This window comes from Oncorhynchus clarkii, chromosome 29 (assembly GCF_045791955.1).
Source record: "Oncorhynchus clarkii lewisi isolate Uvic-CL-2024 chromosome 29, UVic_Ocla_1.0, whole genome shotgun sequence".
NCBI lineage: Eukaryota > Metazoa > Chordata > Actinopteri > Salmoniformes > Salmonidae > Oncorhynchus > Oncorhynchus clarkii.
In genome coordinates this window covers 25773305-25799746 of record NC_092175.1, presented here as the reverse complement: position 1 = coordinate 25799746, position 26442 = coordinate 25773305, and the positions used below count along the sequence as shown (strand labels likewise).

The following is a 26442-nucleotide window of genomic DNA, read 5'->3' as shown; positions in this document are numbered from 1 at the left end:
CGTCGACCATGACACAACGTCCCAAGACCATCCTAAAAAATTGAATTGGGGATGTGCTTGGAAAAAAACGGAAATTAAACATAACCTCCAGGGGACCATGACACAACATCCCAAGATTGTCCTAAAAACACCCAAGGGGATGCCACTGGGACAAACTGGAAACTAGACAAAACCTCCAGTGGACCATGACACAACGTCCTGACCACTTTAGTCAACCATTTTGTGACGTGTCGGGGACTTCCTAAAGACACATTGTTGTTTGCAAGGACGTTCCCTTGGGATAATGACTAGTAACATAAAAAATCTGAGAACGTCCTACAAAGATCCTGATTGGTTCTGATATGGTCCTCAGTGATGTCCTGGTAACTTACAGGAAACTGTGGTCATTGAATGTCCATTGATAACGTTCTATCGGAACCAAATTGAAACCAGAACCAAATGGAAACGTTCCTTAATGAACATCAAAATATCTTATTATAATGTTATGCTGCGACCAAACCGGGACCTGTACCGAGCGTCCTCTTATGGTTCTGAGGTTAACATCATGTTTTAATGTTCCTAGACTGGGATAACTTCTTGCTGAAACCCTTAAAGGGACCTAATGGGAATGTTATCAAATGTCTTTAGGACATTCCCTGCTTGCTGGGAACTGAGTTGTAGAAAGAACTGAACCATACCAGAGAGAGGGAGGTGAATCGAGAGCCATATATGTCCAAATAAAGCAGATCCTTAATAATTAGGTGAACAGTTTTTGTATGGGGGCAATGAGTGTATTTCATTTAATCAAGATGAACATGAATTGCTATTTCGATACGTGAGTCTTAGGTTATTACGAGTGATGCACGTAACATCCCAGAAACATTGAGATGAAACACTTTATATCGGAATTGTTCTTGTTGAAATTCAAGATGGGCTATGCATATTCATGAGGTCGATGAATTTCAAATACTTTCGCCATAGAATTCAGGCAGTTGACGACAACACCCCTCATCGAATATTCAACACCGCTCATCTTTATATCGGAGTTCGGAGCTTCTTGTTCACATGCATATCTGCCCTCTCATTGGCTAGATTGGTCCCACCTGATCTTGCCTCCTCCCGCCTGCGTTCCATCTTTGACGACATGTATTTGGGGGATCTGGCATGGACCTGCTTCCATATCCACTCTTTAGGGCAAAGTGGCCTGGTCAATCATGGGATAAGGAAAAGTGAAACTCCTGTTGAATGCTTGTGATCATTGGAATTTGGCTAATCACATGACCACAAGGTTTGTCTTGCATGAGTGTTTATTTTTTTTCACACAACGTTTTCAAGGTCAGAATGGAAGTGTAAAAGTAACGGTTAAATGGGCAAAATAAATGGTTAATAAGATGATACTTGGAGCGGTATTGTCATATTTCAGTGCAGCCTTTGATTCATAGAACCCTATGCCTGGGTCTAGTTTTAGTAATGCACTGTCAGGGTATTGGAACTGACGCTATTTGCTGTCCTCAGCCCAGTCAAAGCTGTTCTTTGTCCTGACACATTTTTATTGAGGAAAAATGTACTTACTATGACTGAGAAAGAGTTGAAGTTGGAAGTTTACATACACTTAGGTTGGAGTCATTAAAACTCGTTTTTCAACCACTCCAGACATTTCTTGTTAACAGACAATAGTTTTGGCAAGTCGGTTAGGACATCTACTTTGTGCATGACACAAGTCCTTTTTCCAACAATTGTTTACAGACAGATTACTTTACTTATAGTTCCACAATTCCACAATTCCAGTGGGTCAGAAGTTTACATACACTAAGTTGACTGTGCCTTTAAACAGCTTGGAAAATTCCAGAAAATTATGTCATGGCTTTAGAAGCTTCTGATAGGCTAATTGACATAATTTGAGTCAGTTGGAGGTGTAGCTGTGGATGAACGCCTACCTTCAAACTCAGTGCCTCTTCGCTTGGCATCATGGTAAAATCAAAAGAACTCAGCCAAGACCTGAGAAAAAAAAATAGTAGACCTCCACAAGTCTGGTGGATACAAAGGTATCTATATCCACAGTAAAATTAGTCCATATATTGACATAACCCGAAAGGCCGCTCAGCAAGGAAGAAGCCACTGCTCCAAAACCACCATATAAAAGCCAGACTACGGTTTGCAACTGCACATGGGGACAAAGATCGTACTTTTTTGAGAAATGTCCTCTGGTCTGATGGGGAAGGCTTGCAAGCCAAAGAACACCATCCCAACCGGGAAGCACGGGGGTGGCAGCATCATGTTGTGGGGGTGCTTTGCTGAAGGAGGGACTGGTGCACTTCACAAAATAGATGGCGTCATGAGACAGGAAAATTATGTGGGTATATTGAAGCAACATCTCAAGACATCAGTCAGGAAGTTAAAGCTTGGTCACAAATGGACAATGACCCCAAACATACTTCCAAAGTTGTGGCAAAATGGCTTAAGGACTACAAAGTCAAGGTATTGGAGTGGCCATCACAAAGCCCTGAGCTCAATCCGATTGAAGATTTGTGGGCAGAACTGAAAAAGCGTGTGCGAGCAACGAGGCCTACAAACCTGACTCAGTTACACCAGCTCTGTCAGGAGGAATGGGCCAAAATTCACCCAATTTATTGTGGGAAGCTTGTGGAAGGCTACCTGAAACTCTTGACCCAAGTTAAACAATTTAAACACAACTCTACAAAATACTAATTGAGTGTATGTAAACTTCTGACCCACTGGGAATGTGATGAAAGCTCAAATAAATCATTCTCTCTATTATTATTCTGACATTTCACATTCTTAAAATAAAGTGGTGATCTTAACTGACCTAAGACCAGTTAAGCAGGGTTGGTCTTGGTCAGTCCCTCGATGGGAGACCAGCTGCTGCTGGAAGTGGTGTTGGAGGGCCAGTAGGAGGCACTCTTTCCTCTGGTCTAAAAAATAACCCTGTGCCCCAGGGCAGTGATTGGGGACACTGCCCTCTATATGGTGCTGTCTTTCGGATGGGACGTTAAACAGGTGTCCTGACTCTCTGAGGTCATTGAAGATCCCATGGCATTTATTGTAAGAGTAGGGGTGTTAAACCTGGTGGCCTGGCTAAATTCCCAATCTGGCCCTGTAACCATCATAGTCACCTAAGAATCCCCAGTTTACAATTGGCTCATTCCTCTCCCCTGCAACTATTCCCCAGGTTGTTGCTGTAAATGAGAACGTGTTCTCAGCCAACTTACCTGGTAAAATAATGGATAAAAAAAATAATGTCAGGAATTGTGAAAAACTGAGTTTAAATGTATTTGGCTGAGGTGTAGGTAAACTTCTGACTTCTACTGTATAGAACATGATATTGAGACAGTGGTTGGTTATATGATTTGGAGTTACACAACAATAACAACACAGAGGAACATGGCATCACAAATATTAACCTTTAAATTTCTTTATTTTTGATTTCGTCATCAAAATTTTTACAAAACATTTTCTGACAATAATATACTCAAAGAGAAGCCATATTTTGCGTTTGGACCAGGTTTCCACAACACCGCTTTAGGTCTGAGCACAGAAAATAAGAATTGAAACCAAAACAACAACAAACCAACTACAGAATAAACAATGCAGCTCGTATTTACATCCCACAGAAATCAATGCCGTCAGTAGGAGATAGATGAGGGAAAAGCAGAAATTCACATGGAAATATCATGGGAAAGAACAAGTGATATTGGTGGGAGGGGAGAATGTGGAGAAGCTTGGAGCAAATAAGGAATTATTAAAGAATATGATAATATTGCTTTCTGTCAGTTTTACTGCATGTTCACATCTCTACATCGCCTCTATCAGCAAAATTGATTCTATATGAAATTAGTGTTCCTTTTCTTATTCTGTTCACATAAATCCAATTAGTGGTTTAAACATGCTTTGTTAGACCGGAATAGTTTATATCTCTGACAGAGGTTAATGGTTATGCTTAGAACCCCTATTGTCTTGACCCTGGTTTGTAACCATTGCTTATGCCAAAGGGCAAAAACCTCCAGCTAATGATGTTAGAGCTTCTCCTACTGTCCTGTATGCCTCAGGTCTCCACATGCTCTGGGCCCTATAGAGGCCCTATAGGGGCTCTATACTGTAACTGTATAATGCCTCAGTTCAGGAGGGAATAGAGAAGATGAGAAGATGACGCAAAGCCACATCTGGCTGGGAATTAATTTGTCAAACGTATTTATCAGGTAATGACATAGAAGTCATTGAATCTCTGCGGTTGGCTTCAGGTGAACTGGAAGGAGAAATGTGTTGTGTTGATGGCAGGGAGGTGAGGCGCTGCAGAGATGGTGAGATGTAAGGGCCAGGTTTGAGACAGCATAAACTAGGTGTGCACCAGCAGTGACAGAGCCTAGACAACAAAAGCCACGATTCATCAACAGCAGATGTTACACCCTGTGGGGGGGATGCAGTTCACGATGATGTGTTCACTCACTATACCCTCCTGCATCTTCAGCCATGTGCATTAGGTGTGATCAGACTGCATACAGCCAGGGTGTGGAAGTAGGATTTGGGAGATTTAGGAGGATGCAGGTGTCTGTGTGCCTCATTCAATGTGTTAATGAGGTACTGTACATGTGTACCAAGGTGTTAGGATAGCATCCCTTGGTGTGCATGGGATGCAAAACCTTTGTTTTAAGCAAATACAATACAATTCTCTTGTTTATACCCCTTTTCTTCATTTCTGTTATTTGTTTCCCATTTTCTCGATTTCTCTTCCCCCCCCCCCCCCATCTCTCTTGCCTCATCTCTCTTTCCCCTAGAGATTTGCATTTAGCCATTCCTCTGAGCATAGACACGGAAATATGAAAGGCTTTCTTGCAATACTTCAGACCTTCATTCACCCTCCCTTCAGCTAAATCTGTTCCCAAAAAGGGATTTGATCCCAAACTCAGAGGATTGGGGTAGAGGGGGGAACAGATCCCAAAACAAACAAGGCTGAGGAAAAAACAAAGCCTGTCGGCGTTTCTGGGCTAGCACAGACGTTCCTGAATTTCAGCTTAAACTTGCACAAGTTGTATGCATCCCCTGTGCTGAAAGCCCCGTACAGTACAACATTAGAAAAATGGGACAAAAGACTTGTTCATGGAAGACAGCAGGGTCCCTTTATTCCAATGGCCTTATCATGGATGTAGATCATGGTAAACCAATGACTTATTAGCCGCTAATTTAATTGTGGTCACCATGACTCCATTTAAACTTCCAATTACATATTGTTTTGATCGTTGTTGGACTGCTGTTGAAGGAAACATATTAATGAAGAAACTAAATAATGATAATTAGTCTGGAAATGTGTTACCATAATAGAAGAGGGAAGCCTCTCTCTGGAGTATAGCCTCGTCCAACACAAGCATCTCTTTCTGCAATGTGCATAAAGACAGCATGGAGACTGGAGGGCCCATGGGGCTGGAGACATCTACTCTGGAGAGGATGGGCTACAGAGGGGTCAGTGAACAGCTTGCTTGAGAGACACCAAAGTAGCCAGCGTGTGTGTGGAAACACATGCTTGTGGTTCTAGGGCATGTCAGAGAGGAAATAGTCTAGCTCTATACTATCTGTTTCTCGTTCAGTGCACACCCTTATATTTTGACGTGGTTTGCCCAGTCGTCAGCATGCGGACAGAAATAGAACATTATAAAAAAGGGTCACCAAAGGCAGACATGATATCCAGGCCAGGAGATGGCAGGGGAGGTTTAAAGAGCAAGGCAAGACAAGACATTGCTAGAACTGAGAGTGGGATGTACCATTTGTGAAGACATTGGCACAACATTTATTACAAGGTCAACTAAAACCAGCACTGTAGTCAGAAACCATTTCGAGTAAACCAACAGTTTGTGTGTAATATGTGGGGCATACAGTATCTCAAAACTCTTCTAGATCATGATATAATTATCAGAGCATTATCGGTGTGTTTTTGCTTGGGGGTTGGTAAATTATTAAATGAAATGAAGTTATCATGGCTTTAGTAGAAATAACATACTGTATCTCAAGCATACTGAAAACGAGTCATACACGAGAACATGGGTTGATAAAAATAATAATAATAGTAACAGCGGCCTGAACCGCTGCTACTCTGTTTATTATATATCCTGATTGCCTAGTCACTTTTACTCCTACCCACTTGTACATACTGTACTACCTCAACTACCTTGTACCCCTGCACATTGACTCGGTACTGGTAGTCCTTGTAGCTTCATTATTGTTTTTATTGTGTTACTATTTCCTTTTTTTAATTAGCAAATATTGTCTTTAAAATTCTGCACTATTGGGAATAGGCTCGTAAGCATTTCACTGTAATGTGAACAATACTTTTTGGGGGGGGGGGGGTGCATGTGACCAATAAAATTCTATTTATTTGAAATACTCTACTACAGGCCAGAATGGAATAATATACTATCCCTTTGTACCTTTGACATTTCAAATCGTAATGATTTTGCTCCCAAATTCCTTATCATGTGTGGTTCTGGTAGGGGTGTGACTTTAAGACATTAGTAAAAACCTCAGTGATGGACAATGTTTGCAGGAATAGTGACATGCTGGAGGGAGGTGGGAGCAGGTAGAAAAATATTTATAATTAAAACAAGGAGAGGAGAGGATATGGTGGGAATCATCATCTCCCTCCCAAAGCCATCTTCTGGACAGACTCCTTCGCTCACTCCGGCTCGTGGATAAGGCTCCTCTTCTGGCCACAAGCAGTTTGTGTTTCAGAAGAAGCAAAATACGTAACTTTTTCCTTTTTAAAGATTCTCTATTTACAAGATAAATAAGTCCCGAAGGATTTTGTCCTTTTTATGTAGTCTTTTTATAGAATTGCTTGACATCATTGATCATCTCAAAAATGTACACTTTTGCTTCCGATCAAGAAACATACAAAAAAGCACACCCCCTGGCCGGCGGTCTCCTGGCCCTCCCTTCTCAGGCTTTCTCCTTCATGGGGAGCCATATACATAGGTGGCTTGATGTGCTCCCTCCTCCATTATACAGACCTCAGGGTATTGAACTTGACAGATAAAAAATGACCGCAGTGTGTGTGTTTGATTTGGACATGGGGAGTGAGGGGTGGGGAATCTCCGTTGAAAAGCCACCACAACAAAGGATCCAGTCCATCTTCAGCTCCATCAATTGACGGTAAAGGATGTCCAAAAGTGCTCATGGGTAACAGAGACAGTGTCCACATTCATCTGGTTGGAGTTCAAACACAGTCAGGCACACTTACTGGCAAAGGGCTGTGTTATTAACAGGCAACATCCATCCCCAGTGATAGTCCACCACAGACAATGAGTTCTCTCTGGATGTCAAAGACGCACCAACGTGCCAATCAGTCAGCCCAACAAGCCCCCGTGAGGCACTGGGCTCTTTGTCTGCTGTGTTTCTAAGGGAGTAGAGAGGAGAGGGCAGCACAGGAGCAGTGCATCACCAATCCACCAGCATACCTGCCGCTCACCTCACAAACAGGCCAGTTACAAGAAAATCAAGCATTGTTTTTAGAAATCAAATATATAAAAGGGTTAGTTCGGCCTTTACAGGTGGTATGAGATTCAACCTTTAGTTGACCCCCTGGAAGGACCTACATACCTCCTTGTTCATTGCTTTGCCCAATTTGATCAAATTGAGCATTACAAAGCATCAGCATTTAAAATACCTTAATTCTGGCCAAACACTTCACATTCAGCAATTCCATTTTAAAGTATTTAATGAAATAGATATACATCTCATGAATTAGTCAGACCATAGATAGTATAACCTGGTGGGCCAACTCGAGCCAGCTGCCAAATCTTGACACCCCATTGCACATGCTTCCTACATTTTCTATCGGACTCCATAAAATTGTCTTTTTGTAATGATAACTGAGTAGGCTCTCTCAACCATTTACAGACACAGGACTCGGCAGCCTCTGTAGATTATTATGTGGTTTGGTTGTACATACTGTATGCAGATGGCAGACGTACATTTATAAAAAGGTAAACCATCTAATGCATGTATTTAATGTGTACCAGTTATGTTTTCAGAAACAAAAAGTATAAAGAAAACAAATGCTATTATTGTACATAAAAATAATACATCTTTGGTACGACATGAGCACATGAATAAAACTCAGACCTTGACCTCCATAGTTGAACATACTGACAATACAGTATGGAAACAACACAATTAATCTACTTGTTTTCTCTCATAACATTCTTCTTTTTTGAGAATTTACTCATTTGAATGAAATAATGATTTCCATGGCATTATAACCCCTGACTGGCAATTTGAATGGGAAAAAGAGCGAGCCTTTGAGTTCTGGTAAACATTATTTTGTTTCATGACGCTGCTCTCTTTCTTTTCTTGTCCTCCAGACACATAGCTTATTGCACCTTCCTTTCTCACTCCTAACACAACATGAGAGAACTGCCATGATCCATCCCTTGGAACAGGCACCATGCAGCATTGTCGCCACATTGGCCAGAGCTATAACCAAATGTATGCTTTAACGTGTCATGCACGTTGCATCACGTTTCTATTTCCCAGGAGCCAAGAGGAGGGGAGCAGCAGGTCCACTTTGAAGTGTTTGGAAAAAGAAAAAGAGATAATAGCAGAACTCCCAGGATGCATCAGCCTTCATAATGGTCACATTCCAGTTGCCAGATGCCAATGGCCTCTAGCCATGTTTTTAAATTTATCATTTTTGTTCTCCTCTTTTACCTCTGCCCCCTTGTGGCCATCCCATGCCAATGTGCCGAAAAAGGCCCCACAGAACCCCCTGCTCCCTTGCCCTCTATTCAAGAGTCATGGTGGATCTGTGGCATCCCCCCCACCTCAAACGACAGACTCTCGCTCCAGTTGTTAGCGTCCAAAGGTGAGCGTGGTGGTGCGCTCTTGGGGAGGGAAGGAGCCACCGGGGACCTGGGACGGGGCTCTGAGGATAGAGGGCGGTGAGCGGGGCCCGGCCCCTACTGTGGCAGCAGAGGGCACAGAGGGCAGCGATACAGTCTGTATGGTGGTTCTCTCACGTGGCCCCAGCTCCTCCAGGCCCTGCGGGGGACCCTCGTAGCCCATGTTGAGCCGCAGGGGCTGATGGGCCTGGCAGTAGTCCACGATAGGCTGCTCGTACCGGTAATACGCCAGCGTGCCCATCTGGTGCGGGACCTGTGTCGAGCAGGGAGGGATGGTGGGTGACAGAGAATGAGAGTGGCAGAGGGAGAGAGAATGTGTGAGTAATTAAGGGAATTTATATGTAGGTGGGAGAGGGAGAGGGGGAGAAAAAAACAGAAATATACATTAGAGATGTCAATCTCAATCTGTTGATTGCTCTGATAAGCCCTCTAGATACCAACTAGCAGATGGGAACAAATAATCATCAATAATTAAAATAATATCTGCAATTAAAACAAACGTTTTTGTCAAACAGTGATTATTTTGTCAGAAAAACAACAACAATGTGTATCAACTGCCTAAATGTGATGTTAAAATGTACCCACTAATCCAACCATTACCACTGGGCTGTCATCTCAGAAAAACAACAAAAATGTGTATCAACTGCCTAAATGTGATGTTAAAATGTACCCACTAATCCAACCATTACCACTGGGCTGTCATCTCAGTGCCAGGTTGATGGATATGTATGCAGTAAGACAACAGAGATATTTTTACCCAACGTGAGCGTATGCCTGTCTTGTCATACAGTGTGAACTCCACTTGCCAGTGACTCATAATGCACACTCAAATTGCACAATGCACTACAACATGCTCATTCACATGTTCAAGTAGGCGTTCAGCCGTGCACATATATAAATGTGTCCATATACTAGCATAAAGGGAGGATCAGTGTAAACTTAAGCAGAGTTCCATAGAGTCTAGACAACCACGATGAGACTAAATCACCCACCCTCCCACACACACACACACACACACCGCTTTTCCAAACAAACAGATGAGCGACTTCCAGGCATTTTCCCCAACTCACTGCCTGAGTTCATTGCCTTAACAAAGACCAATTAGCGAAGATTGAAAGGGGCCCAGAAAAAAAGTGGGGAGAGATGGCAGTCGTCGGGAATGAAGTGCTTGACAGGGTTCACAGACAATCAGATCTTACAATGGCGCTCAAGATAAGATAAAAAAGAAAAAAACAAACAACAAATAGGAGACAAAGAAAGAAAACGGAGAAATAAATAATGACAAGGGTGCTGTCTGGGTGGATGATGGGAACTGGGTACGGCTCATAAATTCAGCCCTCCTATAGGCTATAGTCTGTTGGCTGACAGAGCAAAAAACGAAACAAGGCTCCACTTTGGGTACCCGAGATTCAAGGTCTATGTAAGAGTAGAATTCATGGACCCAGTCAGTGGAGTAAGATCAGTCGTTCAGACAGAAGACTTGCCACAAGCGAAATAACCCCTATGTCTAGAAGAACAATCTATATGTAACCTTGAGTAAGGTTAAAGAGAACATACAATACATAAAATATTGTCCCGCTGAGCTAAGTTAATATGGTTGCTAAGGAGGTGAGGTGTTATGGGTTCCCATTCCTGGCTAGGCTGTAAAGTATCAATACACTAACCTGACAGGGAACATATTGGGCTATGTCAATAAATACAGCTAACAAACAAACACTGTACACACTACCAAAAAAGTATGATAAAGATACTCTTTGAGGTCACATTGCAAATATCAGACCTCTTTTCACAAATGTGTCCCTCTCCCTTATAATATACCCTCCCCCCTCTCTCTCAAATGGACTCCATTAAACTAGACCTGTATTCATTACATTATGGGCACTCAGCGGATTACTCCCCTCCCTCTCTGTTGAGCCCCCCACCCTTCCCCCTGACCCCTCTGCTACCCACAGCTCCCTGCTTGCCCAGGTCCTACGAATTAATTAACGGATATTAACTCCTAACCATTTCAGCGGATTCTGTCCTAGTGCTGGGGCATTAATCTGGCCCGTGTGCTGGGAACGTGTGTGTGTGTGTGTGTGTGTGTGTGTGTGTGTGTGTGTGTGTAGGAATGAGTGTGTGCGTGAGAGAGAGAGGACATGTTAACACACACCTGGCGGTCTAGCAGCATATCCACAGTAGTCTCTGGCCTCAGCGTTTTGTGATTGAATTGTCTCCTCAGAGAGGTGGATTTTAATAGAATTAGGTGTAAATCTCAGACTGATACATTTGGTGTGATGAACCAGATTAATAGGCTTACATTGTTATTTTTGTCTGTCTCTAAGGAGGTAAAAAAAATCCCCATTAATTGCTATTCAAGATTTGTCAGAAATATATTTTCACTGTAGCAACATTATGTTCTTACCCTGTACATAATCCCACAGAGATATAGCTATGAGGAGCCGCCAGTGCCCCACGCAATAAATCCCCAGTCACACACTCCATAAAATGCAGTTTTACTGAGTTTCTCTGCAGCTGGGACGTGGTGTTTCTTTTCTGGGAAATGTTTCCCCTTGGCTTTAGGAAACTTGGATCACTTTGACAAAAAAACTTCAGTTTGTCCTCTCAGCTCTGCCTCGTCGGTCTGTCTGGGCACTAGGATACTGTAGCAAAGGGGAGAGGAGGAGAGCATACCCACACTCATACATGTGCAATGTGACCTTATGTTTCCAGTTAGTCTCTCAGGAAGCAGGAGGTGAGAGGCATTCAGGGCCTCTTATACTCTGTGCTGTGGAGAACAGAAACACACTGTCATTTACAACTGCTAAAAAATGATACAGTGTGGAACACATTACCATAATGTATTTAAACAGGATTTCTATATTTAATGCAATGGTATTCACTTGTCATGGAAATAGTTAAGCATTGTGTCCCAGAGAACTGTTTTGGTAGAGTACTTATACTGCCATGTGTGTTTCACTTTGTTTGTCCGTGAGTCTTCATATTTCCTAGCGTGCATGCGTAGTCGGGCACAGATGTCGAACTGGGGGCATCCATCACATGGAGCCCACCAGACAAGCATTCAGCCCAGAGAAAACACACAGAACTGTCTGAGGGGGAGTTTAGCCAAATTTACATCAGATTTACAAAAACAAAGCATGGCCCCAGAGGAAAGCGAACCATGTTCCATCTTAATTTGACCCGAAAATTTGAAAAATATTTAGAATCTCTGTCAGGGGGCAGCTAAAAGTAGTGTTTGTATACAATGCAGTACATTACCTACATTATTTATTTAACCTTTATTTAACTAGGCAAGTCAGTTAAGAACTAATTCTTATTTACAATGACAGCCTAGGAACAGTGGGTTAACTGCCTTGTTCAGGGGCAGAATGATATATTTTTTACCTTGTCAGCTCAGGGATGCGATCAAGCAAAGTTTCAATTACTGGCCCAACGCTCTAACCACTAGCCTACCTGCCGTCCCAAATTTTACCTTAGGCACCAGTTAAAGTCGCCTCGGTAGGCTACGTACAGGCTACAGCACGTCTCATGTGAATTATTGTACTCAATTGACATATTTGTTGGAGTTTAGACGTATTTTTCGTTAGTGAAAATTTTAATTTTTTTGTACATTTTGTAAATCATCCAAACTACTGCGTGAAAAAATTTAAATCTGAAATGTTGTAGACTACAAATTGCAAGACATCCCATTGGCATCATATGGTAACATAATGTGCAATTTAGCCTATTAAACACAAAAATGATGTATCAAGTGACAATTAGGGAGGTCTGATGTCAAAAAAAATTTATAATAATAATAATCTTCGCCCATATTTTATAAACATTTTTGCACAAAAAGTAGTGTGTAGAGTAGTTCTAATAGTTAGCTACACCGTGACATGGCAAGAAAGTAATTAACTACTGAAAATCAAATACAATTGTATTAGTTACATGCGCCGAATAAAACAGGTGTAGACCTTACAGTGAACTGCTTACTAACAAGCCCCTAACCAACAGTGCAGTTAATAAAACAGGTGTAGACCTTACAGTGAACTGCTTACTAACAAGCCCCTAACCAACGGCAGTTAATAAAGCAGGTAGACCTTACAGTGAACTGCTTACTAACAAGCCCCTAACCAACAATGCAGTTAATAAAACATTTAAAAATATGGATAAGAATAAGAGATAAAAGTAACAAGTAATTAAAGAGCAGCAGTAAAATAACAATAGCAAGACTATATACAGGTGGTTGCCGATACAGAGTCAATGTGCGGTGGCACCGGTTAGCTGAGGTATTATGTAGGTAGAGTTATTAAAGTGACTATGCATAGACGACAACAGAGAGTAGCAGTGGTGTAAAGAGGGGGTGGGGGGGGGGCACTGCAAATAGTCTGGGTAGCCATTTGACTAGATGTTCAGGAGTCTTATGGCTTGGGGGTAGAAGCTGCCTCTTGGACCTAGACTTGGTGCTCTGGTACCTATTGCTGTGTGGTAGCAGAGAGAACAGTCTATGACTAGGGTGGTTAGAGTGTTTGACCATTTTTAGGGCCTTCTTCTGACACCGCCTGGTAAAGAGGTCCTGGATGTCTGGAAGCTTGGCCCCAAAGATGTACTGGGCCATTTGCACTACCCTCTTTAGTACCTTGCAGTCGGAGGCTGAGCAGTTGCCATACCAGGCAGTGATTAACCAGTGTGATCACTGGATACTCTCGTTGGTGCAGCTGTAGAAACTTTTGAGGATCTGAGGACCCATGCCAAATCCTTTCAGTCTCCTGAGGGGGAATAGGTTTTGTCGTTCCCTCTTCACAACTGTCTTGGTGTGCTTGGACAATGTTATTTTGTTGGTGATGTGGACACCAAGGAACTTGAAGCGCTCAACCTGCTCCACTGCAGCTCGGTCCTCTTTTTCCTGTAGTCCACAATAATCTGCTTTGTCTTGATCACGTTAAGGGAGAGGTTGTCGTCCTGGCACCAGACGGCCTGGTCTCTGACTTCCTCCCTATAGGCTGTCTCGCGTTGTCGGTGATCAGCCTGTTGTGTCAACGGCAAATTTAATGATGGTGTTGGAGTCGTGTAGACATGAGTGAATAGGAAGTACAGGAAGGGACTGAGCACGCACCCCTGAGGGGCCCCCGTGTCGAGGATCAGCGTGGTGGATGTGTTGTTACCTACCCTTACCATCTGGTGATGGCCCGTCAGGAAGCCCATGATCCAATTGCAGAGGAAGGTGTTTAGTCCCAAGGTCCTTAGCAGAGTGATGAACTTTGAGGGCACTATGGTGTTGAAAGCTAATCTATAGTCAATGAGTAGCATTCTCACATAGGTGTTTCTTTTGTCCAGGTGGGAAAGGGCAGTGTGGAATGCAATAGAGATGGCATCATCTGTGGATCTGTTGGGGTGGCATGCAAATTGGAGTGCATCTAGGGTTTCTGGAATGATGGTGTTGAAGTGAGCCATGACCAGCCTTTCAAAGCACTTCATGGCTACAGACGTGAGTGCTATGGGTCAGTAGTCATTTAGGCAGGTTACCTTGGTGTTCTTGGGAACACATTTTAAATGTGTAACTAAATAAAGTCAATGGGGGGCATTAAGTTATTTGTGCCAGAAGGGCGTGGGCTGGAATCGAACCGCATTCGGAAAGTATTCAGACCCCTTGACATTTTCCCCCATTCTTTTACAGCCTAATACTAAAATTAAATTTAAAAAAAAATGTCCCTCTTGAATCTACACACACTACCTCATAATGACAAAGAAAAAACTTTTTCAGAAGTTTTTGCAAATGTAAAAATAAAAAACTGAAATATCACATTTACATACGTTTTTAGACCCATTACTCAAATTTTGTTGAAGCACCTTTGACAGTGTTTACAGCATTGAGTCTTTTTGGGTATGACACTACAAGCTTGGCGCACCTGTATTTGGGGAGTTACTCCCATTTTTCTCTGCAGATCCTCTCAATATCTGTCAGTTTGGATGGGGAGAATTGCTGAACAGCTATTTTCAGGTCTCTCCAGAGATGTTCGATCGGGTTCAAGTCCGGGCTCTGGCTGGGCCACTCAATGACATTCAGAGACTTCAGAAGCCACTCCTGCATTGTCTTGGCTGTGTGCTTAGGGTCGTTGTCGTGTTGGAAGGTGAATCGTCGCCCCAGTCTGAGGTCCTTAGCGCTCTGGAGCAGGATTCCATCAAGGATCTCTCTGTACATTTCTCCGTTCATCTTTCCCTCAATCCTGACCAGTCTCTCTGCTGCGGAAAAACATCCCCACAGCATGATGCTGCCACCACCATGCTTCACCGTATGGAATGATGCCACATTTCCTCCAGACATGACACTTGGCATTCACCTCCCTGACCAAGGCCCTTCTCCTCTGATTGCCGTGTTTGGTGGGGCGGCCAGCTATAGGAAGAGTCTTGGTGGTTCCAAACTTCTTCCATTAAGAATGAAGAAGGCCACTGTGTTCTTGGCGACCTTCAATGCTGCAGACATTTTTTGGTACCCTTCCCCAGATCTGTGCCTCGACACAATCCTGTCTCGGGGCTCTACGGACAATTCCTTCAACCTCATGGCTTTGTTTTTGCTCTGACATGCACTGTCAACTATGGGACCTTATATAGACAGGTGTGTGCCTCTCCAAATCATGTCCAATCAATTGAATTTTCCACAGGTGGACTCCAATCAAGTTGAAAAACATGTCAAGGATGATCAATGGAAACCAAGGAGCTCATTGTGGATTACAGGAAGTCTGAAAGCTGCCACCAAGCCCCAAACAGAGCTCAATGGATGTGCGTAAAAAAAAAACTCTCCATAGCCTGCATTGTTTTAATATTGTATGTTTTAATTATGGTGCCTGAAAATGTGACATGGTCTATTTGTAGTTTCATTTTGATTAGAATTTGTTTTAATTATTATTTCTCTTTTTAGGCCTTATCAATAATTCATGTAATCTTGCTTATTGACAATGTTTGGCTAGCCCCTATATCAGTGCGAAGGCTATTGAACCTATGGGTTTAAGTTAACGGTATTTAGCAAAGATCTATATTTTGTTATTTCGTTTCTGTAAGCTATTTAACAAACTATAACGGACTAACATTGGAATTGGAGTTAATTCAAATTGAAAGTGCAAGGGGGCACGCAACTGAAATGCAGGAATAGCAGCAATGAAGATACCGAGGTAGACATGTACATGTACAACTGAATAATGTCCTTCATCAGATTTTGCAAAGCAATATAAGAGTCCAGTAGTACCATGAAGAGTGCAAAGACAGTAATACAATAAGGTCCCTGAGAGGCAGTACTAAGCGGAGGGCAGGTGGATATGGCTAGTGCCGTGCCACAGAGTTCAGCAGGGTTACAGTAGCTGGAAATAAACTGCTCTTGAGCCTGCTAATGCAGGAACGTAGAGACCTGTACCGCCTGCCTGATGGTAGGAGGACAGTTTGTGGCATGGATGTGAAGGGTCCCTGATGATGCCACGCCCTATGCAGACACCGCTTGCGCTGGAGGTCTACGATGACAGGGAGCTGGTCACCAATGATGTGCTGGGCGGTTTTCACCAACCGTTGCAGGGTCTTCCTTTCGGCCACGGAGCATCTACCAAACCACACTGTGGCGCAGTTTGTCAGAATGCTCTCGACCGTGCAGCGGTAGAAGTTCACCAGGATCTTGGGAGACAGGCGGGCCTTCTTCAGCCTCCTCAAAAAGAACAGGCGCTGCTGTGCCTTTTTGATCAGGGTTGAGGTGTTGAGGGTCCAGGAGAGGTCCTCGGGGATGTAGACACCCAGGAATTTGAATCTGGGCAAACGCAACCACCTCAGTGCCATCAATGAGAACTGGGGCTTGGCTGCAGCTTTCAGACTTCCTGTAATCCACAATGAGCTCCTTGGTTTTCTTTGCATTGAGGGCCAGGTTGTTGCCAGCGCACCATGCAGCCAGATGCTTGACCTCCCTGTAGGCTGACTCGTCATTGTCACTGATCAGGCCTACCACCGTGGTGTCGTATGTGAACTTGACGATGGTGTTGGAACCGTGTATAGGAATGCAGTTGTAGGTGAAGAGGGAGTTAAGGAGGGGGCTCAGCATGCAGCCCTGTGGCACATAGGTGTTCAGGTTCAGGGTTGAGGAGGTGAAGTTGCCTAACCTGACAGACTGAGGTCTGTTGGTTAGGAAGTACAAAATCCAGTTACAGAGAGAAGGGATTATCCCTAGGTCATAGAGTTTGGGCCAATGACAGGCCTGGGCCAATGACAGGTTGAAAATGTCAGTGAAGACCTCGGCCAGGTGCCCAGCACATGCTCAGATCACACGACCGGGAACGTCATCAGGACCAACAGCCTTGCGTGCATTCACCCTGCTCAGTGCAGGCAACACATCTGCGATGGATAGTCTGAGGGGGAAGTCGTCTGGGGGGAGCTCAGCTTTGATGGCTGGACCTTTGTTGTCCCTATCGAAGCGAGTATAGAACCTGTTTAACTCGTCGGAAATGGAGATATCGTTGGCTGTGGGGGCAGGGTTTTTTGGGTGGTAGTCTGTGATGGCTTGGATGCCCTGCCACATGTGTCGAGGGTCGGAGTTGTTGAAGTGCTCCTCAATCGTCAGTTTTTGGTCATGTTTAGCCATCTTGATGCCCTTTTTCAGGTTAGCCCTGGATGAGCTGTAGGCTTCTGCATCGCCAGATCTGAATGCAGCTTTGCGTGCCTTTAGTAGTAGTCGGACCTCTCGGTTTATCCAAGGCTTCCAGTTGGGGAAGGTCTTTATTAGGTTATGCGTGGTGACATTGTTGATGCAGATGTTGATGTAATCCAGAATGGAAGAAGCATATGTTTCAATGTCCTCATGGGAGTCAATGGTGGCTTGAGGGGCAAACAATCTCCAGTCTGTGTGTTGAAACTGGTGCTGTAGTAATGAGTCTGACCCCTCTGGACACACTTTGACTGTCCTCACTGAGAGTGAAAGGTGATCAGACTGTCCCATGTGGGGGAGGGGAATGGCTTTGTAAGCCTCCGGAATGTTTGTTTTTAGACGTGGTCTAGTGTGTTGTCTCCTCTAGTGGGGCAGGAGACATTTTGGTGGAATTTGGGAAAAACTGTTTTCAGGATTGAGTGGTTAAAATCCCCTGCAACAGAAGCTCCATCAGGATGTGCAGTTTGCTGTTTGCTAATAGCAACCTGCAGTTCTTTCATTGCTAGTTTAGCATTAGCATCCGGAGGTATGTAGCCTTCAGTAACAACAATGGATATAAGCTCCAGAGGCAAGTAGAAAGGCCTGCATCAAATCATCAGGTACTTCAGATTGGTTGAGCAGTGACTCCCGGTTATGTTACTGTCTGTACACCATGCTTTGTTTACATAAATGCACAAACCACCTCCTCAGGTCTTACCAGAGTCCTCTGTCGTACGATCAGCCCTGAAGACGTCGCGCCCCTCTAGCCCAATAGCGTTGTCGGGTATGCTGTTGTTTAGACACGTTTCCGTGAAAATCATGCCGCTGCAATCCATAAACCTTTTTTTTGAGATGATTCTTAGTCGTATTTTGTCCATTTTGTACATCAGTGACCGGACGTTAGCAAGGAAAAAGCTAGGTAGTGGAAGATGATGTGGGGTTAGCTTTTGCCTAGCCTGGAGGCCAACCCGCTTCCCTTGCCTTTGTTTGCGATCTCTACGCTGCTTCCGGGCACTTCCTCTCGGCGATGTTTCAGCCTCCCGGGGCGTCTTTGCGATCTCCAGTGGAAGTTGTAAGTTGTCAAAAACTCTCTTTGTGCATTGTGTTCCAATATCCAGGAGTTCTTGTCAGCTATATAAAGTGTACGTCAGGCTGTACTGAGTGAATAAACTAAGAACTATTAAGTAAATTACAGCTAGTTCGCAAAATCTGGGTAGATGCATGAGCCTCGCTCTGTACACGCGCCGCCATGATGTACCTATAGCGCTACCTTAGATTTACCATGGTGTTAAGTTTGTTAAAATCGAGCCCAGAGTGTGTTATCCACGTGTTTCTCTAAACAAGCTGCTACCCTCCTGCTAATTCCTTAATGACCGCCCCTCCCTTTATATGCACTGCAGTGTTGATTACAGGTCTCTGACACCCCACCGATAACCCTGCCTCACTCCATTCTACATAGACACACACACAAGTACACGCACACGCTCGTCGTTTGCACGCACGCACGCGTGCACACTCATACGCCCAATTCAAAAAAAAATGAGCGTTGCCCCCTTCACGCTCCAGCGCCTGCCCACCGTTGGCTTATCACTCTGCTCTCACACTGTACAGACACCAGAGGAGGTTCTACAGACAGACAGCAAATGGGACGTGAAATGTTACTCAATGCTCAACACTAGTTCTCCTGTTCTGCCTGCCCAAGTCTATTTCCTGTGCTGCATGCCTAAGTATTTTTCTTACACGTTCAACACAGTGCATAATTACTGGTGCTAATGATTTCTCTGCTGACTTTCTGCAGCTGCCTATAGAAAAGGTAAGTCTAAGATGGCAAACAACTCTAACCTATCTCTCGCAGTCTGACAGGCTCCAGCTGTCTCACACCTTGCTGCTGTTAAGGAATATAAAACCTTTGCTTTTCCTGTACTCCGAGTGGGAATAAGAGATTGTGTTGTAACATTTCATCTGCTGCGCTCTCAGTCCACAGTTCCCTGCATCGTTCAAGGACAAATCTCTGTCTGCACTGACATGACATAGGGGTCGAAGACCTTAGGTATATTCATCAGGGAATCTGTCCATAAACTCCTTTATGGTTTATTTTTTTATTCAATAGGAGAGCTTAGCGTATTTGCTCATTCAAGGTCATCACCAAGCATCCCTCATGAATAAGGGAGCGGATGGGGCTTATTCAGTTAACTCAAACAAAGTGGATGAGAATGACCGTAAAAAGACAACAGAGTGTCTTTGTGGGTACTATACTTCATACGGTTTTCATTTAGTTGAAGTCAGCATGGTAGTGATGTGTAGTTCCGGAACAATTATTTCATGATTCATTTTTCTGAGTGACTTCTTCATTTTAGTTGTTTGTTTGACTCGCTGGCCGCAATTAGTCCTACAGCAGGATTGATACACGCTCCTCTGGATCAGCGGCCTCAGAGACGTGCTTTGACCTACAACTGTCTGTCAGAAATGTGCACAGAAAAATAGACAATGCTGCAGGCAGGCAGCATAGAGAAGAAAAATACATGTATATAACTGATAATTGATTGCATGGTGCAAGAATGACTGCAATTAATGTATTATTGAATGTGATGAATGACACAGCTTTGTAGAACCAAAACATACACACCCTCTGCTCAACAAAAATGTATAATTTAGGGGGCTGATGTTTGCAAAGATATTATGCTTATCACCCTCAGGGTAGTCAAGCAATGCACTCCAAGAGTCATTCGCAATCTAGTCCGGTTGCGGCCACAACTAGACCTAATTTCAAATGTATCAAGAAATAATCTTATTTGTATGCCTAGCAATCAACAAATGTACATTGTTTAAAGCACACTTCTACAAGTCTCAGTTGCAAATGACAGCTTCAATAAGCCCCCTATGGTGAATGACGTGAACTAGAGGATTGTAGAAACATGACGACTCTTTCAAATGCTCTGTTCATCATTCGCCGGTAGGGAGTCCTGCATGCATTACTGACTCAATTGAACGAAATGAGTTGAAAGATTTGTTCTTTTGACTGAACGAGTAGAGAAAAGACCCAAACTTCCCATCACTACAGCATGGGGCTACCTTGTAGAGTGAGTCATCTATAGTTCATCGTGCTAATGCTATATTGACTATATTGACTCACATACTGTAATTAGGAGTAAAACGCTGTTTTCGACAGTCTTAATCTGATGCAAACACTAACAGCAACAGCTAAAACCCCCGCTCTGAATCAGGTGTGTCTGTGGCAATGCACTAAGATGCATAAAAAAATGTTACCGTGAGGTGCTTTTTGTGTCAAAGGGATACCATTCTTTTTCATATTTGTCTGCTGTTCTTTGTGAATTGAAACTTTCCAGTGTTCACTTTTCGCTTGGCCTAAAATGGCTGTCTCCTGGGGTGCTCTGTCAAGGAGGACCATTGGCTGTGTGTCTGAGTGATGAGCGCAGCCCAAAGTAAGCGCTGTGTGGCCAGTCTTGGCTCGATGCTGGGCTGCATCTGTCTGACTTTAATCAAAGATATTGGGAAGGAGTGTGCCTGTCTGTGTACCCAGGCCCAGGCTTTAAAGACCTGACTTATAACACATGTCAGGACGCCCTGGGTGAAGACCAGCCCAATATATACCTTTACTATAGCTCTCTCCATCCCTGTCTCTTCTTATCTCCAAAGGTAATACGAACAAAAAATTATTTAAAAGACGGGCAGAACTTTGAGTTCACTTTCAGACATGCCGTTCTTAGACAGTAAAAGCATTGGGTGCTTTTGCTGGTAAGTACCAGACAAAAGGAAGTATACAAATAAAATTTTATTTGTCACATACATGTGTTTAGCAGATGTTATTACTGGTGTAGCAAAATGCTTTTTTCTCAAGTTCCAACAGTGCAGTAATACCTAACAAGTAATATCTAATAATTCCGCAACAATACAGACAAATCTAAAGTAAAATAATGGAATAAATTAAGAGTATATAAATATTTGGGCGAGCAGTGTCAGAGCAACATGGACTAAGATACAGTAGAACAGGATAGAATACAGAGTAATACAAAATATGTAAACATTATTAACTTCATATGGCTGCAGGGGCAGTATTCAGTAGCTTGGATGAAAAGGTGCCCATTGTAAACGGCCAGCTCCTCAGTCTCAGTTGCTAATATATGCATATTATTATTGGATAGAAAACACTCTAACGTTTCCAAAACTGTCAAAACATTGTCTGTGAGTATAACAGAACTGATATTGCAGGCGAAACCCTGAGGAAAATCTAAACAGGAAGTGGCTTCTATTTTGAAAACTCCATGTTCCATAGCCTCCCTTTGCTGGATTTAAAGGGATATGAACCAGATTCCCTTTCCTATTGCTTCCTCAAGGTGTCAGTCTTCAGACATAGTTTCAGGCTTTTATTTTGAAAAATGAGCCAGAACGATAACATCCCGTCAAGTGGTCACATGAGTTTTGCTTGCGCAACAGAGTTTGGATAGGTATTGCTTTTCCCTCTCCTACTGTGAAAGACATTTGCGGTTGATATATTATTGATTATATATTTTAAAAACAACCTGAGGATTGATTATAAAACAGAGTTTGACATGTTTCTGTGGACATTACGGAAACTATTTGGAATTTTCGTCTGCGTTGTCGTGACCGCTCTTTCCTGTGGATTTCTGAACATAACGCGACAAACTAACGGAGGTATTTTGGATATAAAAATAATCTTTATGGAACAAAATTAACATTTGTTGTGTAACTGGGAGTCTCGTGAGTGAAAACATTTGAAGATCAAAGGTAAATTATTAATTTGATTGTTTTTCTGATTTTCGTGACCAAGCTTCCTGATGCTAAGTGTACTTATTGTTTTGTTGTGCGATCGATAAACTTACACAAACGCTTGGATGGCTTTCGCTGTAAAGCATAATTTCAAAATCTGATTCGACAGGTGGGTTAACAAAAGGCTAAGCTGTGTTTTCCTATATTGCACGTGTGATTTCATGAATAAAAATATTTGTAGTAATATTTATTGAAATTAGCGCTATGCTATTCAGCGGTTGTTGATGACACTTATCCCGATAGTGGGATTGCAGCCATAACAAGTTAAAGTGACTAGTGTTCCATTATTAAAGTGGCCAGTGATTTCAAGTCTATGTATATAAAGCAACAGCCTCTAATGTGCTAGTGATGGCTATTTAACAGTTTGATGGCCTTGAGATAGAAGCTGTTTTTCAGTCTCTCGAGCCCAGCTTTGATGCACCTGTACTGACCTCGCCTTCTGAATGATAGCGAGGTGAACAGACAGTGGCTCGGGTGGTTGTTGTCCTTGATGATATTTTTGATCTTTCTGTGACATCGGGTGCTGTAGGTGTCCTGGAGGGCAGGTAGTGATGATGCGTTGGGCAGACCGCAACACCCTCTGGAGAGCCCTGCGGTTGCGGGGGGTGCAGTTGCCAAACCAGGGGGGGATACAGCCCGACAGGAAGCTCTCAATTGTGCATCTGTAAAGGTTTGTGAAGGTTTTAGGTGCCAAGCCAAATTTCTTCATCCTTCAGCCTTCTTCACCACACTGTCTGTGTAGGTGGACCATTTCCGTTTGTCAGTGATGTGTATGCCATGGAACTTGAAGCTTTGGTCGGCTGTCAGGAAGTCCAGGACCCAGTTGCACAGGGTGGCTTCTCACCGAGGGCCTCGAGCTTAATGATGAGCTTGGAGGGTACTATGGTGTTGAATGCTGAGCTATGAACAGCATTCTTAAATAGGTCATCCTTTTGTCCAGATGGGATAGGGCAGTGTGCAGTGCGATGATGATTGCATCGTCTGTGGATCTATTGGGTGGGTCTAGGGCAGTGGTCGCCCTTTTTTAAAAATCATGTTGAGCTGTTGCCAGTAGGTGCACTTGACTTCAAAGTCCTGCGCACCGGGTAAGCAAAGTGTTGCCATGAGACAAATCTGTGACTAAATCGAGTGCACCTACTGAGCTGCCCAATCGGATAGCTCAAATCACCGTGGTTACAGAGCTTCCATGACCCTGGCCACAGCCAAGTTTAATAGGCTACTTGCCTACGTAAGATTTAATAACTTTTAAAACCATGACCACAGAGAGACTGTCAATGAATACAAAAAATAGCTGCTGTTTTTATGAGTTCATGTTTAAGTTAATATTCACCACTGTCACTGTTTTTATTCAACACTATTACAAAACGCGCTTCTCCGTACTTCCGCTCAGGCTGTATCTGCAATGAATGAGTAGTATTGATAGCCCTGCATTTGACTATTATTAGCAGCTCAACGTGTCAATTTTAATATTAAGGAATATTTCACTTTCTCTGGTCATAGGAACAACATTAATTTGTGCATGAGGCAGATGCAGTGCGACTCGAGTTTCACCATCAGGTGGAAGATGGTGTCCCCTCTCCCTGGTCAGTCTCACCAGAGGAAAGAAAGAAGAGAGCAGGGACCGTGAGAGGCGGTTGGGAAAAATGGTGTTGAACAGTCATCCAACTCTGAATTCCAAGTTGGGCATCTTTCTAGAGCTCCGACTTATCGACCTGAAGATCACTGACGTCGTGATTTGACCTTGCTGACCATCAGATGCAGGTACCATCAGTCCAGTAAAATAAAAAAGCAAATTATTTCAATTCATGCTCCACAGTGCCTCACAAGTGTTAAACCAACTGACCTATTTAGTTATCAAAGCTCAAGATTTTAAATATATTATTGTCTGATTAACAATATTGGCAGGCCGATCATATAGCCAATGTGCTGTGATAATATATTAGGCCAACTGCCCAAACCTCATTCCTACAAAACTGTTTGTGTCAGTCAGGTTCATTTAAAATAAAAAAAAATCTGAGCAGTAAATCTTAGCCCTCTTTTTGACTGCGAAAGTGATCTTGACTCAGAAAATGTTGGTGACCACTGGTCTAGGGTGTCAGGTAAGGTAGAGGTGATATAATCCTTGACCAGTCTCTCAAAGCACTTCATGATGACAGAAGTGATTGTTACGGGGCGATAGTCATTTACTTCAGTTACCTTTGCTTTCTTGGGTACAGAAAGCAAAGGGGGACAGCAGACTGATAGGGAGAGATTGAATATGTCCGTAAACACTCCAGCCAGCTGGTCTGCGCATGCTCTAAGGATGCGGCTAGGGATGCCGTCTGGGCCGGCAGCCTTGCAAGGGTTAATTAGTACGCTTTAATGTCTTTCTCACAATGGCCACGAAAAAGGAGAGCCCACAGTCCTTAGTAGTGGCCCGCGTCAGTGGCACTGTGCTATCCTCAATGCAGGCAAAGAAGGTGTCCGCGATGTGGCTAATTTCCCTTTGTAGTCCGTGATTGTCTGTAGACCCTGCCACATACGTCTTATGTCTGAGCCATTGAATTGCGACTCCACTTTGTCTGTATACTTACGTTTTGCCTGTTTGATTGCTTTACTGAGGGATTAACAACACTGTTTGTTTTCGGCCATATTCTCTGTCACCTTACCATGTTTAAATGCAATGTTTCGGGCTTTCAGTTTTGTGCAAATGCTGCCATCTATCCAAGGTCTCTGGTCAGGGTTTAATAGTCACAGTGGGTACAACATCTCCTATAGACTTCCTGAAAAACACAGTCCTCAATGTTATTCTCGGAGGCTACTCGGAACATATCCCAGTCCGCGTGATAAAAACAATCTTGAAGCATGGATTCCGATTGTTCAGACCAGCATTGAATAATCCTCAGCATGGGTACTTCTTTTTGAATTTCTGTCTATAGGAAGGGAGGAGCAAAATGGAGTTGTGATCAGATATGCCGAATGGAGGGCGGGGAAGGGCCTTGTAGGCATCCCGGAAGTTGGAGTAGCAGTGGTTGAGTGTTTTAGCAGCGTGAGAACTACAGTCAATGTGTTGATAGAAATGTGCTTCATTAAAATCCACTGGTACAATAAATGTGGCTTCGGGAAGCGGTGGGTGGTGTACGTGCCCCCTGAGTTGGACTTGTGGTCCACTCCGAGGACCTCTCCTCCACCCGCTGTGTTTTGGGTCAGCCTCTGGAATCAGATCAATTGCCCTGGGGGGTACGAACAAAGGATCCGATTTGGGAAAGTCGTATTTCTGGTCATAATGCTGGTAATGCTGGTGAGTTACCGCCGTTCCGATATCCAATGTTCTTCCCGACTGTATGTAACAACACAAAACATTTTCTGGGCTAGAAATAACACACAAAAAACTAAAAACTGAAGAGTTTCCTAAGAGCTAGAAGCACGACAGCTCTATCTGTCGGCGCCATTTTCTCTAGTATAATGTCTCTCAAAGCACTTCATGATGACGGATGTGAGTGCTACGGGGCGGTAGTCATTTAGCTCAGTTACCTTAGCTTTCTTGGGAACAGGAACAATGGTGGCCCTCTTGAAGCATGTGGGAACAGCAGACTGGTATAGGGATTGATTGAATATGTCCGTAAACACACCGGCCAGCTGGTCTGCGCATGCTCTGAGGGCGCGGCTGGGGATGCCATCTGGGCCTGCAGCCTTGCGAGGGTTAACACGTTTAAATGTCTTACTCACCTCGGCTGCAGTGAAGGAGAGACCGCATGTTTTCGTTGCAGGCCGTGTCAGTGGCACTGTATTGTCCTCAAAGCGGGCAAAAAAGTTATTTAGTCTGCCTGGGAGCAAGACATCCTGGTCCGTGACTGGGCTGGGTTTCTTCCTGTAGTCCGTGATTGACTGTAGACCCTGCCACATGCCTCTTGTGTCTGAGCCGTTGAATTGAGATTCTACTTTGTCTCTGTACTGGCGCTTAGCTAGGGATCAACAAAATGCAGGTGCAGCAGATTCAACAGTGTTTTTACTCTTAATGTTGGTTTCCTGGATCAACAGAATTTCGTTTAGGGCTTACACAGATGAGATGGGGAGTTTGCTGTGAAATGCCAGGCTGTAATTAGTTTGATGTAATGCCACTCCTCTCTC

The 26442-nt window shown here is 43.6% G+C and overlaps 1 protein-coding gene across 1 annotated transcript in view; it reads right to left on the bottom strand.

Moving 5' to 3' along the window:
* Positions 1-8835: 8835 nt before the first annotated feature.
* Positions 8836-26442, bottom strand: part of LOC139388308 (leucine-rich repeat transmembrane neuronal protein 4-like) — a 138572-nt gene continuing 120965 nt past the window's right edge. The window contains exon 3 of the mRNA XM_071134908.1: positions 8836-9138. Coding sequence (XP_070991009.1) covers positions 8836-9138 — 303 coding nt within the window. The remainder of the gene's footprint in view (positions 9139-26442) is intronic.